This window comes from Glycine soja, chromosome 7, assembly GCF_004193775.1.
Source record: "Glycine soja cultivar W05 chromosome 7, ASM419377v2, whole genome shotgun sequence".
NCBI lineage: Eukaryota > Viridiplantae > Streptophyta > Magnoliopsida > Fabales > Fabaceae > Glycine > Glycine soja.
In genome coordinates, this window is record NC_041008.1 from 18,839,097 (window position 1) to 18,856,235 (window position 17,139).

General features: G+C 31.5%; 3 protein-coding genes across 3 annotated transcripts in view; 2 read left to right on the plus strand and 1 right to left on the minus strand.

The window, feature by feature from the left end:
* Positions 1–442: 442 nt before the first annotated feature.
* LOC114419101 (BAG family molecular chaperone regulator 4-like) lies at positions 443–4,537 on the plus strand. Its single transcript, XM_028384702.1, has 5 exons — positions 443–549; positions 618–788; positions 2,131–2,387; positions 2,474–2,620; positions 4,005–4,537. Exons 2-5 carry the CDS (start codon positions 626–628, stop codon positions 4,200–4,202), a joined length of 765 nt encoding a protein of 254 aa, XP_028240503.1. The 5' UTR covers positions 443–549; positions 618–625; the 3' UTR covers positions 4,203–4,537.
* Positions 4,538–6,410: 1,873 nt separating this feature from the next.
* On the minus strand, positions 6,411–11,817 carry LOC114419100 (ammonium transporter 2-like). The gene is made up of 4 exons (XM_028384701.1): positions 10,909–11,817; positions 10,067–10,352; positions 9,374–9,477; positions 6,411–7,127 (listed from the first exon to the last, which is right to left on the minus strand). Exons 1-4 carry the CDS (start codon positions 11,548–11,550, stop codon positions 6,699–6,701), a joined length of 1,461 nt encoding a protein of 486 aa, XP_028240502.1. The 5' UTR covers positions 11,551–11,817; the 3' UTR covers positions 6,411–6,698.
* Positions 11,818–15,604: 3,787 nt separating this feature from the next.
* LOC114420475 overlaps positions 15,605–17,139 on the plus strand; it is a 73,471-nt gene continuing 71,936 nt past the window's right edge. Inside the window, exon 1 of the mRNA XM_028386362.1 lies at positions 15,605–15,745. Coding sequence (XP_028242163.1) covers positions 15,605–15,745 — 141 coding nt within the window. The remainder of the gene's footprint in view (positions 15,746–17,139) is intronic.

A 17,139-nucleotide genomic window follows, 5' to 3' on the forward strand; every position in this document is an offset into this window, starting at 1 on the left:
CAATTTAAAATGGTTGAAAAATAATTAAAATATAAATTATAAACTTAACACAGCGGAAAATCAGTTATTACACTAATTGTTAATAAATTATAAAGTCAACAAATTAAATTTATATCACAACCTTTCACCAAATTACAACATTGTTAATACAATTTAATTGAATTCTAATAAATATATTTTTCTATTAATGAAATAATGAAATTCTATTATAAAAGTAAAAAAATATAATTACAACCTATGACTAAATCACAACCCTGTTAAAATATTTTAATTAAATTCTAATAAAATACTGCATATTTTCTATTCACAAAATAACTTAAGATTAAATCTTATCTATAAATTTAAATCTTATATTCATAAAAAATAACTTAAGATAATAGTACTACATTATTAAATGTATATATAAAAAATTATTAAATGTAGGTATAATATTTGAGTCACATTTATCGCCAAATAATTGGTGGGTGTTTCCGAGAAGAGGAAGACAATTGAAATTGAAATTGAAAGTGGATGACATTGCCAGTAGCAGCCACCGTTCTTTAAGAAAAAGTGATTTTTTTTTTTTTCATTACAATTACAAGGCTGAATTTGTGATTCCAATTTCCACATATTATTAGATCTCTCCATGGAGTGGGAGATGAGGCCCGGCGGCATGTTCGTTCAGAGACGCGAGGCAGCGGCGGATAACGGCGGCGGCGGCAACGGCAACATGACGACGACGGTGTTGATCACTGTCGTCCACGCTTCCTCCCACTACGACCTCCACCTCCCTACCAACTCCACTTTCTGTTAGTCTCTGCTCTCTATCATCTGATTTGGTGAATTGAAGATTGACTTATGCCATATGGTCAACCATATTTCACTTTTTTCTTCTTAATTTTATTTCCATGGATCAACATTTTCATTCTCACTCACTTTATGTATATGTTTAGATGGGAAGTGATTGATTGATGAGATTAGAAATAGAATTAACATAAAATAAAATTAAAAAATTGCCCTAAAATAAAGACGAACCATAATTTGGGAATATTTGTGTGCCAACAGAATTTTCTCTTATTTTTGTTTAATTTTTTCATGCTTTTAAATTGTGGTAGTGTTTGCAATTGCTGTTTTGTCGCGATTCTTGATACTGTGAAAAAATGCGGCTGACGCAGTCAGTTTTGTGATTACGATGCGGGCACGGTGAGTAAAAAAACCTTGATGTTTCGGTCGCAATTGCGTTTGCAGACCATATTTTAGGCCAAGGGTTTTTGTCGGGGGGTCCTTGACATTGTAGGACAATGTGGATGTGGAACTGCTAGTGAGTAAAAAAACCACTGTTGCATTTCTATTCATACTATGTTCATAACATATAGTTTTGCCCTATATCAAACATAGTATGTTTATTTTGTTGCGGTCCTTGACATCTCAGCCAAATTTGTGGCTGCAGACCCTTTTTAAAACTATGAATTATTTATTTGTTATCTTGGGTTCTTATAGACGAGAAATTGTTAGAGGGTTTGTGGTCATCATGGTCCCTGAGTAATCTGCATATGACATGTAATTGAGTGTTATGAATTGAAAATCTTAAATGCATGTTAGTATGTTACATAGAGATTGGTTGGGACCATGGACACATGATGGTCCGGGACTACCTAAATTTTTCCTTATACACACACTTGATATCCACAGCAACTAAACTGTATTTTCTGAGAAAATAAGAGGAATATGTTAATAAACTTGAGAGTTCAGGGACCTGAAGCAAATTGCATGATTTCTATCCATACTAAGTTCATAACATATAGTTTTGCCCTACATCATGGCATTGGTTGTTCCTTCATCTAGAATATGTTTGAGGAACTTGTCTTAGAAGTTACAGCAATTCCTAGTAGCTTATACTTTAGAAATTAGAAGATGTTTATGGATAAATAACTTAATGAAACATTTATAAAGTGAGCTTATTACATGGGAGCTTCCATCATAAACTTGAAGGTTACTGAAATAAGTTAGAAAATGTTTATGGGAAGTTTATAAGCCATTTTGATAAGCCAAATAAGCTCTGCATAATAATTTATGTTATAAGCTTTCAATAAGATTATGTTCTGTTGTTATTGGTATGTGTCTTTGTGTTAACTTGGTCTTAAATGGCAGGGGATGTTAAGAGTCTGCTTGTACATAGAACTGGTTTACAGCCTGAAGAGCAACAACTCTTCTTTGGAGGAAAAGAAAAGGACAATGAAGATAATTTGCATGAGGAAGGTGTGAGGGACAAGTCAAAGCTTTTGCTTTTGGAGGATGCTTCTAGTGAAGAGAGGAAACGCGAGGAAATTAGAAAACACAATGAAATGTTAAAGGCTTCTGAAGCTGTTGCTGAAGTCAGAGCAGAGGTGGATAAGCTCGCTGAGAGGGTGAGCCTGCTTCTCATATTATCTTTGGTTATTGAAACATAATAACTGGAGCTGAGAATGAGGATATGAGTGATTTTGATTTGCAGGTATCTGTCTTGGAAGTGGCTGTGGATGGAGGGACCAGGGTTTCTGACAAAGAGTTTTTGATGTCCACAGAGTTGCTTATGAGGCAATTGCTGAAACTGGATAGTATTGAGGCTGAAGGTGAAGTAAAGCTGCAGAGAAAAGCTGAGGTAGTGTTTATGGTGTTAGAATTTATAACTTAAATTCTAACTAATTGTGTATTAGTTATTGTGTTTATTTTGGTATTTACAAAATCCCACCTATTAGTAAGTCATGGACACTGACTTCTCTTAGCATTATTATATTATATTATATTATATTATATTATATTATATTATATTATATTATACACACAGGGATTGCTTGCTATGATTTTTCTGAAGTGGTATTTACCATGATATATTTCAGCATTTTTCTATAAATCAGTTGTCATTGATGCAATGAGGCTCAATATGTTGTGCCAGCAAGCCTTGTTTCCTAACCTAATAGTATCAATGTATATGAGATTTTTGTTTACTGGATGTGATCCTCTGGATTAGAGAGCTAGAAGTGGATGGTGATATTTGGAAGAGTAGTTACCTTAGAAAATAATGTGAGACTTGTATCAGCAAACATTTTAAATAAGATTTTCATAATATACATTAGATATTCCAGGAAAATTCAGCATTAATGAACCCCTATTGCATGAATTTCTTTAAAAATGTTCTCTTGTGCATTTTTTTAAGATGACTTCTGATATATTTTCTACCCCCTGTGAGTGAATTTTCTTAGCAAGCATTTTTCTAACATCAGTTCCACTAGAAAATTATGTTTGTTTGGTATAGTCTTAGTTCCTGACATGGTCATGGAAATTTATTAAGAAAATGCCAATGGTTATTGCTGGTCAAGTAATGAGACTTTTCTCATCAAGAACAGATGCATTTGAAGTAGCCTAGGGATGAAAATTATATGTGGTGATGTTAAAGGATTATTATAGGAATGAGTGTAGTTTTCTTGCATTTAGGTTATAAGTCTTATAACCCAAATTTTGATGTTGATAGAAATATTATATTGGCTTTAGTTTAACCTTCTCCCCCTTTCCTTTCAAGCTTATCTCTATAGGTCACGGTTATTGTCTATTACCATGAGAAAGTTTGAGTTCTATGCCTCGGCTATTTAAAATTATTATTTTTCATTTTTGAATTCTTGCTATGTCATCACAATTTACTGATTTTATCCTTGTTAAGTATGTGGATCATCTAATCATGTCTTCTTGTCTTACACTTCTCTGTTGTCATCATTGTTTTTCTGTAAACTAGATCCTGCTACATCATCAATATGACCATAAATCATGTCTAGTTAGCCATATTGATGTGCATTGGGAGTTGAAACTTGAAATTATGAAATATAATTTTTGCTTAATTTTGCATGGAGTGAAATAATTTTATTTTTTTTGCTTAATTTTGTGCATGGTGGTGAGTGATGAACATACCATTTTGATAATCATTCATAGTTGTATTATCTTTTCAAATTATCTTTGAAGGCCTGAACATCAGCTTTTTCACCCGTCAACAGGTGCGTCGAGTGCAGAACTTTGTAGATACACTAGATTCTCTGAAGGCAAAGAACTCCAATCCTTTTACCCCCATTGGTAAAGCTGTCTCTGTAGCAACCCAATGGGAGACCTTTGACTCTGGAATGGGAAGCTTGAATGCCCCTACCTCAATGTCATCTTCTAGAAATGTAAGTCAAGATTGGGAGCGGCTTGATTAGCTAAGAAATTTCTATGTAACATAAAACGACAAAGCATATAGAACACCATATTTTTAGACCTTGATTCCTCAATCAAGGTTGAATTTTTTGTAGTTTGCTGAAGACAAAATATCTGTAAACCATTTGACTGCCTTAGGGGGCATACTTTGAAGTTAGAATTTGGAATGAAGAAGAAAATGGAGGAGCATAATCTGGTTATTCCTTTACATAAATCCTTCCATGAAATTTGGAGAGTGTATCCATTGTCAGTTCTGATATGCACTGAAAAGATTGTTGATAGCAAGTACACTACAACCATTGTTTGATAAAAGTCAGAACTTAGTCCATTTCATTCACTCTTGAATTTAAGGCTGGATATATGGTAAAAGACTTAGAGTTTATTTTAATATTTTCTTGTCAAATTAATCCAAGAACAAGATACTCAAGATGAAGACACTGCAAACTTTTGCACTATATGATCCTACATACATTTATGATAGATGATGTAATTAAAAGGTAAGTAATCTCATAAGAAATATATCAGATATGATTGCTTTCTTGCTTCTACCATGATAATCATAAAGAAAAACTCTAACATCCAGGTCCAAAGAGACTGCTCCAATTAATGGAAGACTTTTCAAAATAAACATGACTAATAAATAAATAAAAGAGCTACTAATTATCAATAAGTGAAACGACAAATGGCCACATTCCAACTCAAAAGGTAAGTGAGGACGGGTGTTGTCTCACGAGCGAACAAATGAAATTGCATCCTCATTCAATTTCCGTATAAAACAAAACCACTTAACGTGATGGATTTTTCCAACTTCTTAATTTTCATCCTATCCTATGATTCTTCTAACCTACCAATTGTCACTTTTCCACATGGATTACTTAAATTTTTCATAGAAGGTTCCTCTATACGTATAAATTGTGAAAAAGACCAATTTTATCGTCAAAAAATAAAAACATTTTTTTTTATATTAAAACACCAATTTAGCATACTTTGGCCGCAAACATTGAAATCTCTCCATTCCACATTATAATTTATACTCGAAGTCGCTCCATTCCACATTATAATTTACACTCGAAGTCGCTCCATTCCAGAGTCAATAGCTTTGGACAGAAGTACATCTGTCGTACCATCAATTTGGAAAACTTGTGCTCAGTTTATGAGAAACTTATCTATTTTTCTGTCAAATAATCTAGATTTTTTCTTTTGAAGAATTTATATTTGACCTGCTCTGAAAGTATTTCGAACCAAACTTCGTTCAGAAATGCATAACTAAAAATAATGTACAAACTTTTACCCTTTAAGTGAGCCAAAATAATGCAGTAAAAACAACATGAGTCAAAATAAAATCTGTTTGAGAAGAACTAGGTGAATATTTTGGAGTTGAAATCATTCTTTTAAACATAAATCTCCTAAGAGTGTGTTTGGATAAGAAAACTTAAAATTATGAGAAATTTTAAATTCTAAGAATTTCAAATACTTCAATTGAAATTCTTTTATTTTTAAAATTATGTTTGAATAAAAAAAACTAAAATTGTGAGGATGAAAGAAAATGAATGCAAAGAAAAAAGAAGATATGATTAGTTTACTTCTAAAGAGAATAATACTATGCGATATGTGGAGTTCGCAGGGAACTAGGATAGGGTAATGTACACCACCACATCCGACCACAACTGTGCCGGCGAGCACCTCCGTCGCATGATGGACGGCGACGACTACTCCCTTGTTTGACGGGTGCAATTCTACATGTCCCCCTACGCCTGCACCCGACGCTCCGCGAGCTTGGGCGGTACTTCTCGAATAAGAGTATCATCGACATGAGGGAAGAATCGCGAGTTTGAGAACATGATTTTGAGAACTTTCAGATGGGAAAGAGGATGAAGGTGATAAAAAAAACACACAAACGTTTTGGAAAGTTCTTCTATCAAGAAAAGAATTTCAATTTCTCACCTTTTAGAAAAAAAATAAAATTTCACATTTTTGGTTATTTAAAATTCTGTTTTATAATTCCAAAAATTTAAATTTTTCACAAAAAACATACAAACAATGAATTTTAAATTAAAAAAATTTAAATTCTCTAATAAATTACTTTTCTCAATTGAAATTCTCTATCCAAACACATTTTAGTATAAATTACTCGTTAATAAAACTAATAAATATTTCGTACTTATAACATTTGGACAAATTTTTTAACAAATACGTATTAAGCATTTCATAAAAAGAAAATTTGATCTTCTTCTAAGTGAAAAAAACTAATCATAAGTTCCTTTAAAATTTGACAAATCTAAATTTTATACACATGCCAAGACATTCTGTGCCAGAAATATATGACCAGGTCTTCGAATGCAAGATGACCAGAGGAACATCAGATCTCAAAATTTGGAAATTTTCTTTCATGACAAAATCAAATATCTACTTATACCACTCACGGATTCATCACATTTGTTAATCATATAAATTTATACACATGCATGTGTGAGCAAGGCACAGCCTAATTTCTTGACTCATAAGTTTATAGTCACCCCTCTTGCACCATTAACATAAGGTGAGACAGTAGTGTTGCCACTTTGCAAGGAACCATGCCTAGTTGGGTCATATTTTTCTCCATCACCCCAAAGGGCATAAGCTTCCTCACCGTGGACGGCGTCGTCACCGATTTCCAGCTGCTCGTCCGGCATCCTCAAGGGTATGAACAATTTTATGACAAGGAGAATAATGGTGGTGGACACCAAGTTCCATCCAATAACAAACATGGCCGCCACCAATTGCTTGAAGAACTGCACACCACCACCTCCACCATAGAATGCACCCCTTGAATTTGTTACTGGCAATAGAAGTCTACAAAGGGCTGGTTCTGCTAATAGACCTGTGAGGAGACCACCCAAAAGGCCAGCCACAGCATGTGTGTGAAACACACCAAGGGTGTCATCTACCTGAACATAATATTTTTCACAAAATTATGGTAAGTACAAATTATACTAAGTAAAAAATCAAGAGTTTAATACATATACACATTTCAGTCTAACGGTCAACTAATAAAAAAATATGACTAATATGATTTTTAATTATTATAAAAATCAATAAATTTACTACACATCACAAAATTAAATAAAGTGATAATATAAAAATTTCTTTAAAGTCTAAGTATAGCTGATAAAAAAATTCTAAATGTACATATTTTTTGCTAAAAAAAGAATTTAAATATATATATATATATTAATAATTTTATATAATCAACTAATCATTAAGTCAGGTTAGACTTTTAATTATCATAAAAGTCGACAAGAAAATTATATACGATGATATCTTGTTATTATTTGATAGTATAAGTAAGTATTAATTCTTGTTACATTCCGTATGTGATCAGTTATGCACATTTCAAATTAATTTTCATCTAAAAATTCAAGTCGGTTAATGAAATACGATCAAATTTATATAACTAAAGGTGGATAAATAGACAAATGGAAGGTGACCGAACTAGCTAAATATGCATGATTGATCCACGAAATATGTTTTTTGGAACGAAAAATAAGATTCAAAATGTTATTATTAATGTGTAGTTGAAGTTTGGTGGTATGATAGTGATCTTTGAGGAGTAATTAGGCAAGCGCAGATAATGCTTAGACGAAAATGTCATTACGCCATTATGGTAAACAGAAGGATTCAAGGAATCTATTAAGCAATGAAGAGAAAAATCGAAGAACAAGATAAAATGGGTAGTGTTTATCGTCATTTTATTAGGTCAATTACTTCTGCTCTTTAAATATTAATTTAATTAAAAAATATTTTTTTTTTAAAAATGATGAATTAAATTTTTTAAGAAAATTAGGTGACATCAGGCACTCCCATCTACTTTCCAAGAAAAAGAGGATGACTTTCATCTTGCATCATCTTTTTTTTATATATATATAAGAAATTACTCCCTCCGTTTCAAAATACATGTCCATTTTTGAGAAATTGCGATAACCAAGGACAGACTAATTTGACACAAAAGTTCCTATTTTACCCTTGTCCTTTATTTTCTCCATTTTATATTTATTTATCCCACCTCATAATTACTCCCAATACCAAAATTAATTAAAGTTAATCAAATTACAATACCAATACATACTGGCAATACCAATACTACTAAATGGCATTATTTTTGCTTCGGTATTGAAAAGCTCAATTGGCATAGTTCGGTTATCAAAGTTTTTTAAAACTCAATTGAAAAAATTTCCCTCCATTATTAATTATACTCTAATCTTAAAATGTTTACCACCAAAGTTAAATTAAAATTTGTATTTCCCACCATTTTTTCAAAAACACTTATAATTTCAGTATATATAAGAGTTAGGTACTCATTTATCAAATTTATATTATTAATGAAGAACAAAATTTTGCTATGGATCTCAATGCTTTTCCATTTGATTTAAATGAAGAACCATTGTTTGATTTAAATGAAGAGCCATTGTTTGATTTAAATCAAGAACTACATGATTTAAATGGTGAGGAAGAAAACTTTGCTACAGGAGAAGAAAGCAACACTCACATAACTAGTATGTACTCTCATTTTCTTAAATTCTTTTTTGTTATACGTAAAAAATTTGCTACATATAATTGCTTTGAGATACTCTACATATATAGTACTCCAAGTATATAGAATTAGCTTAAATTCACTGTTTCGTTCCTTGATATACCTCCCCACCAATAGATAGAGACAAATGGGAATTAATTATTGTGGACAAAAAACTAGAATCCAATTAATTAATAGGCAAGGGCAAAATAGTCAAAATGCATCCTTAAACTATCAAATGGACATGTATTTTGAAACAAAAAATTTCTCCAAAATGGACATGTATTTTGAAACGGAGGGAGTAATAAATAACACGTAAGTGGGCAAAAAGAAATGAAAGTTGTTGGAATCAACGGATGACCTGGAGTTTTAGTCTTTTTTTCCCTAATATTAAATGAAAATTCACAAAAACGTGCACAGAAAAAGTGAAGCTACACCTAAATTCTATACTTACATTAAATGATAAACGTAGGATTGATTTAACAAATGATATGATAAAAATGAAAAAAAAAGAGATGAAAAAAAAAGATAAAATGAAAGTGAAATGAAAGAGAAAGATAAAATGAGTACTATAAGTTATTTTGGGTGGAAAAATTTGTGTGACTTGAGTAAAGAAACCCTGACCTTCTGTAGCAAAGTTGACTTTTTATGCAAAATCATCATAGTCACCCATGGAATGCTCCCAGATAATATTCCCATCACTATAGCAGCCCATGATTGCACAAGCCCTGCACGTTATAGTCACACCCCTTGCATTAATTAATTGTCAACAAAAACTGCATCCACACATGCTCGATCATCAATGAATAGATTTAGTCATTTTCATTATTTATAATACTTTTTTGGATAAAATTAAGAGTTTAGTTTATATACATAATTGTAATCAGGTGACTGATGCACATGTTAAAATTTGGCCTCTCTGTGGAAAGGAAGGATAGGATTTTTAGTTTTATGCCGAATTTTAATTTTTTAATTGTCTTACCTGGTGTAGCTTCTATTTTATTCCCTCGTAGTTTTTAGTAGTATTATTTTTCTGGGACTACACGCTATATCATGTGATCTTGCCAACGAATTTAAACTCTGGTATACTAATTCTAAAACATTTCACAATACTACTTAATCCAAGGAAAATTTATTCAATATATAACCCGGGTTGCAAAGTCAAAAACAAAATAAGTATTATTTAATCCAAAAAAAAAAATATTTTTCTTTTCAAATTAAGCATTAATGCTAAGAGTAACTTGTATTTTATCTCATTGCATAGTCATATAAAATGTGATCATTGATTAAGAACGACAATTCTCTCTCTATATATACCTGCCCCTGGGGTGATGCATACAAGTCCAGTCATCATGCCCTGCACAGCTCCAATCACCGAAGGTTTCCCAAAAAAAATGACATCCAAAGTTGTCCACACAAGGAGGCTAGTGGCTGCACAAATGTTTGTGTTCAACACCGCAATTGAAGATGCAATGTTTGCAGCATATGGTGCTCCACCGTTGAACCCTGACCACCCCATCCACAACAACCCAGCACCAGCAAGCATGAGAAGCACATTGTTTGGTGGGAACCTCTCCCTATCACTCTTCAACCTTGGTCCAACCTGCACAACATATTTAATGCACACACAATCAAAAACCAAATTGGCATTCAATAAATGAATAATCAGCATGTGGGTTTCCTTTGGTGCCCAAAATTAATGATCAAATATTAATAGGTTGATTTTTATACCAACATTAACATGTTTGGAAATTGTTACTTTAGGAAAATAACATTAATTTTATATAAAAAAAAACTATTATCAAAATTGATAAAAAGAAGAAAAAAAAGGTTATTTCTTCTAAAATGAAAATAACTGAATTTAGTATTTGTGCTGAAAACCAAAAACCAACAACCAAAGACAGTTTAAATATGGCCTTAACATCAAAGTTTTTGGCCTCTCCATAACCCCACATGGGATCCCAATTGCGGATACATGGACGACTTTGTTTTGCAATTTCTCACAATATGAAAGATTGTAACAAAACCACAGCCGCATCTTCTTTCCATAATTTATCACAATATTAAAAACTTTGGCTAGGGAGCTAGCCTTTAGACTTTTGAAGCAAATTTGACTAGAGTTTGTGTTTATGAAGAAAATGAAAGTAAAATATACGTACCCAGTAAGCAGCAGTGAAGCCAGCGATTCCAGAAGAAAGGTGTATGACATAGCCGCCAGAATAATCAATAACGCCCCATTGGTAGAGAAAGCCACCACCCCAAAGACTAAAAGCCCCGACTGTGTAGGAAAAGATCAACCAAAGAGGCACAAAAGCCATCCAAGCCTTGATGTTCATTCGGCCAAGGACAGAGCCAGCCAACAAAATAAGAGTAATAGCAGCAAAAGTGAATTGGAAATACACAAGCGAGGCCATAGGGTAAAAGGGTTCCTCAGGAGGTGATTCAACAGTGCCATTATCAAAGTGGTGGATGGTTTCAATGACTATGGCTCTTTTCGTGAGGAACTTCTGGCCTAGTGCTGGAGCACCCTTTCCCCAGAAGGGGAAAAGTTCTTCTCCAAAGGCCATTCGGTAACACACAAGCACCCAACATATTAGAACCGCCGCAAAGGCGTAGAGAGCCATGAAAGCTGAGTTCACTGCCCATTTTTTCTTCACTATGCTGGCGTAGAGGATCACGAGACCCGGCATGCTTTGAAGACCGACGAGGGTGGCTGCTGTTAGCTGCCATGCGTTGTCACCTTTGTTCAGCCATTCGGGTGCCGCCGGAAGGTGCTCTTGGTAGGCCAAGGGTGTAGCCATGGCTGAAGATCAATATGCTTCAATTCTTGATCAAGCTTTTTCACCCTTCAAAGAATTGTGATGCTGTATATGTATGTGCCACTGATGAACAACGTTGCGTTTATTAGAGGGAATTAGTCTCTCACAAGGTGACAAAACAAAAGTGTGAGGCGAACTAAGTTCAAATTTTTGATAGAGAAGTGTTTACATTTAATGTCTGATCGTGATTAGAATTGGATAAGAGGAAAAGAGGAAAAGAAATTACGTGTATGAGCTGATGAATTGTTTGTGGCAATTTTACTGTTTTTTTTTGGGGGGCGATGGTATGAGTATATATATAGCTTCATAGTAATTTGAAAACTCGGATACTCGGTTTGATTGAATCTTTGGAAGCTACGTGTAAACTGTCGTTGGTTTTTCGTAACTGGCTGCAGCAACTCACTAAAGTTGTAAGGAAAAGTCAAAGTTTCGTAGGCCAACTTTGACTTTTAGTTGAAAATGATGGGTGTGGTTTTGGAATGCAAGAGGACCGGAGAATGTTAATTGCCACCACGTGGTGTGAATGGATGGGGAGTACTTTGATTGGTGGGTCTAAAGACACACTGGAGTAGATGAAAATTGGAAAATGAAACTTTAAAGAAATTAGTTTCTTATTGATGGTTGTTACAAAGCATTAATTAGAATTTAATTAAAATAGTAATTAATGTGTAAGAAAATTTTCACTGACAATTTAATTACAATAATCAATGTATAGTAATTTTATTGAAATAAACTTTTACTCATTCAAGTAAATGACTCACTTTATTTAAACTCATAATTTTTCTATCTTTCTTTTCTAGCTATACATTATCAATCATATTAATCAATTATTTTTTATCACACTTTTGGTGTATACTTTGTCCAAATATCTTTTTTGCTATGATATTACTTGATTAACCATTTATAATGAATGAGAGAAAAATTATGGAAGAGGGTAGAAAAAAATAAGGGTATGTTTACTTTTGTTTTTACAACTTCTTTCTCATGAAGCTGCTGTGCAAGAAAGGTTCTATTTTCACTTTTAATTTACAAAACGATGACCATGTCTTCAAAAAAAAAATTATTATTTTCAAAGTTTTCAAAACAAAAAAAAAGAGAAAAAAAAAGAATTTTGTTTTTAATGTTTTTTTTTGTATAAATATATGAAAACAGAGAATAGAATGAAAACAAAGTAGTAAATTTATAAATTAAAAGTGAAAACAGAACTAAACGAGTCCCAAAATTCATGGTCCTTCTCCTGTCAGGCAATACTCCATGAAGGATGAATGATAAAAAAAGAAGCTAAATTATAGTCTTGATCTTCCAATTTTTCTGTAATTTTGATCTTCTAATTTTAAAATTTTGTAATTTCAAATTCTTAATTTTGTATATATTTATTTTTTAAGATACTCTAAAAAATAATCTAGCTAATTAAATATAAAAATAAAAAATAATTATTCGTGAAATTAAAAATTGAATAAAAATTACAAATTTTATAAAATAGAGAGATTGAAATGGTGAGGAAAAAAAAATAAAAAGACTAAATTCTTGAATTAAGATTAACGGGAGACCAAAGTTAGGCTTTTTTACCAATAGGGATAAAAAAATTCACAATTTTTTATTTGGGGGTATATTTTAAAAAATTACCAAAAATGGGATAAGTCATAACAATTGTTACGACTTCTGAAGTGAGAAGTCGTAACACCTGTTACGACTTTTTAATTTTTTATTTTTTAACTGAAGTCGTAAAAATATTTACGACTTCAGTGTAAATATAATTTTTTTTACGACTTTAAAGTTGTATTTTTTTTAAAGAAAAAAACCAAAGTCGTATTTTGTTTTACGACTTTAAAGTCGTTAAACTGTCTTATTTTTTTAAAAATTTTTTTTTGAGGCATAGGACTTTGAAGTCGTAATCTTCCTTTTTTTTAAACGTTATTTTACTATTTGCAGCCTATTTTTAATTTGTTAATCTTTTTTTTCGTAAATTCGTTTTTTTTAATTTAATAATGTTTATGATTTTATTTTTTTAAAATAAAAAAGTTAAAAAAATATATTTAAATATATAATAAATAATATTAAATTGATTTTATTAGTATATTTTTTGTGATAATATTAAGTTAATATAATTTACTTTAAATGTTTTTTATTTAAAGTCTCTTCTACCTCAAATGTTTTTTACGGCTCCTCACAAATGTTTGCCACCACTTTCAACACTCCATCATCTGCATATAATCTTGCACCATCGAGTTCTTGTTATCGTCCATCATTACCTACTCAAATACGTGACATGAGTCACGAAGATGAGGACGAGGGTGAAAATAACAACAATAACAACGATGACGATGATGATGGTGATGGTGTTGATGACAACAGTGGTCATCATGTTCCTCAACAACAACGGACAATTACACATCATTATCCTAGAACAAGAGGAGGTAGAGGCCGCAGACCGAGAGGACAACAAACACAGACAAATTCAATCCAACAAGATGAGAGATCCAGACGCATATCTAGAAGAACTCACTGTGGGACATCGTCTCATTATTAGTTTAACAAATATGTAATTTTTATTTAAATATAGTCAATTTTTAATTTAAAGTCTTTCAAAAAATTTTAATGTATTTTTATTGATAGATTATTTAAAACATCTGTGAGGAGCCATAAAAAACATTTGAGGTAGAAGAGACAACAGTGGTCATCATGTTCCTCAATAACAACAGACAATTACACACGTCACTATCCTATAACAAGAGAAGGTAGAGGTTGCAGACCGAGAGGACAACAAACACAGACAAATCCAATCCAACAAGATGAGAGATCCAGACGCATATCTAGAAGAACTTGCTGTGAGACATCGTCTCATTATTAGTCTAACAAATATGTAATTTTTATTTAAATATAATCAATTTTTAATTTAAAGTCTTTCAAATTTTTTTAATGTATTTTTATTGATAGATTATTTAAACTTTAAATAAAAAACATTTAAAGTAAATTATATTAACTTAATATTTTCACAAAAAATATACTAATAAAATCAACTTAATATTATTTATTATATATTTAAATATATTTTTTTAACTTTTTTATTTTAAAAAAATAAAATCATAAACATTATTAAATTAAAAAAAAAACAAATTTACGAAAATAAATGTTAACAAATTAAAAACAGGCTACAAATAGTAAAGCAACGTTTTTTTTTTAAAAAAAGAGAGGTTACATGCCTCAAAAAAATTTATTAAAAAAAGATAGTTTTATGACTTTAAAGTCTTAAAACAAAATACGACTTTGGTTTTTTTTTTTAAAATATGACTTTAAAGTCGTAAAAAAAATATATTTACACTGAAATCGTAAATATTTTTACGACTTCAGTTAAGAAAATAAAAAAAATAAGTCGTAACAAGTGTTACGACTTCTGACTTCATAAGTCGTAACAACTGTTATAACTTATCCCGTTTTGAGTAATTTTTTGAAATATACCCCCAAATGAAAATTTCTTGAATTTTTTTACCCCCAATTGTTAAAAAAGCCCCAAAGTTACTAGGTACAACAGAATGAGGCCTGCATCATTTACCTTCCAATTTTTAGAGAAAAAGGGACAAAAGTAACAACTCCAGTTTGTTTTGTACCCCTTTTTTTTACTAAACTTGATCACTACTTGTGTAAGTTTATTTTGTTGATGAAATGATTTAGCTATTAAAAAACTCAATATTTAATTATTCAACATGTGTATTTTTTAAAAATATTTATAATTTTTTTCTTTCACTTCTTATATAATTATATGAAATGAAAGAAAAAAAATCAATCAAATAATTTACAAAATTATCTGTATTTGTTTATTTCTTTTCCCTTTATTCCTTTCCATTTTTTCCTTAACAAGATACTAGTATGTTCTAAAAGTTATCCTACCAATGATTTTTAGTTAGTTGAGACAGTGATAGTATAGTGGCAAATTGCCCAAAAGGGGTCCCTTTTATAAACTAATTCCCGAAATAGGGCCCTTTTAGAACTAATTCCGGCATGGTGCTCTTTTTCACGTAAGCTGAATGCATAAACAATGCAAACCGCCATTGGCAATGGCGAGTTCGCTGCGGATTGGACACGTGGAATGCAAACCGCCAGCGGTGCTGGCGACTTCACTGAACGTGGCATATCGCCACTTCCACTGGCGACACAGCCAGTGGTTCTGAAATTGCTGGTTTGACTGGCGACTTGCGGAGCAGGACAGCAGGAAGGGTGCAGGCTACGGGGGTGCAGGACATGCAGGTGCAGGCTGCAGCCTTTGACTTCTTGGGCTTAGGGGAGTTGCCACTAGCTTTGGCGAGTTACACTAAAGGGGACTCACTAGTAGCTTTGGCGATTTGGGCAAAATAAAGGGGACTCCCCACTTGCTTTGGCGGTTTAGGCTGGGCCTTTAAATACGTATCCCGGCTTCAGTGTTTTGAAAACTTGCAGTTTCAGTGTTCTTGAGAAGTTACCAAAATCCTCCAAATTTGTCTCCTTGTTTAAATTTGTCAGTCTTGAAAGTTCCATTGAAGGTTCGAAAGTCCTAATCAAGCAACTGCGACATCAAATCTTTTTTTGAATTAATTTTTCTATAAATTAATTTTATATCTCATATGCTTGTTCGTTTGTGTTAAAAATTTATGTATGGGTTGAAGTAAAAGTGTACTGTGTGTAAAATAAAATTTTTTTTGTCATCATCTTTATTTCAAGAAAATATTTTGAGTGCGGAAAAAATATTTTGACTTTTAACTGAATATTGTACTTTTTAATTAGGTTGGTGTTGATGCTTTGTTAGTGTGTTAAAAATTAATGAATATTGTACTTTTAACTGTGTTTAAAATAAATAAAAAAAATTGTAGCATCATATTTATTTGAAGTAAGTATTTTGAGCGTGAATTTTTTTTTTAATATGAAGTTGTAGTAATTTTTTAATTAGATTAGGTTGATGTTCATAGTTTGTTGGTGTGTGTTAAAAATTTATAAGCGTTCGACTTGAATGGTGTTTAAAATAAAATTTTTTTGGCATTATATTTATTTGTAGTAAGTAAGTTAGTATGGAAAAAAATTTCAATATGAAGTGTGCAGTATTTTTTTAATTAGATTAGGTTGGTGTTGATGGTCTGTGCCTTTATAATAATAACTTCGTTGATGCTTTGTAATGTAATTAAAATGTGTACTTTGAAAGTGTTCTTTGATGGTTTGTTCTGCCTTTTTAAATTTATACTTTTAAGTTTCTGGGTGACATCATATTTATTTTAATGTATTTGTAGTAATTTTTAATTACCTTTTTTATTTTGAAGTTATGATTGTTAAGATTAATTATTTATAATACTAACTTCGTTTATGGTTTATTTTGCCTTTAAAATTACTACTTTGAAATTGTTCATGTTTTTTAAGTGTCTACCATTATATTTATTTGAAGTTAATAATTTTTTTAGAATAAAGTTTTAATGTGAAGTTCCAGTAAAGGGACTTTTTATGATTACATTTTATTATTTTGAATTTATTATGATTAATTATTTAAAATATTGTTTTTGTAGTTATAACAGTATTGTATTTCAATGGAAGGGTATATGAAGAGAATGA

Bases quoted from the DNA above. Each gene is read 5' to 3' on its own strand.
- LOC114419100 (XM_028384701.1), bottom strand. From the start codon at position 11,550: ATGGCTACACCCTTGGCCTACCAAGAGCACCTTCCGGCGGCACCCGAA. The intron at 10,353-10,908 runs GTACGTATATTT...TATGTTGTGCAG, and splicing joins GCTTCACTGCTGCTTACTGG to GTTGGACCAAGGTTGAAGAG. The intron at 7,128-9,373 runs GTCAGGGTTTCT...TATTATGTTCAG, and splicing joins AGTCAACTTTGCTACAGAAG to GTAGATGACACCCTTGGTGT.
- LOC114419101 (XM_028384702.1), top strand. From the start codon at position 626: ATGGAGTGGGAGATGAGGCCCGGCGGCATGTTCGTTCAGAGACGCGAG. The intron at 2,388-2,473 runs GTGAGCCTGCTT...TTTGATTTGCAG, and splicing joins TGGATAAGCTCGCTGAGAGG to GTATCTGTCTTGGAAGTGGC. The intron at 2,621-4,004 runs GTAGTGTTTATG...ACCCGTCAACAG, and splicing joins AGCTGCAGAGAAAAGCTGAG to GTGCGTCGAGTGCAGAACTT.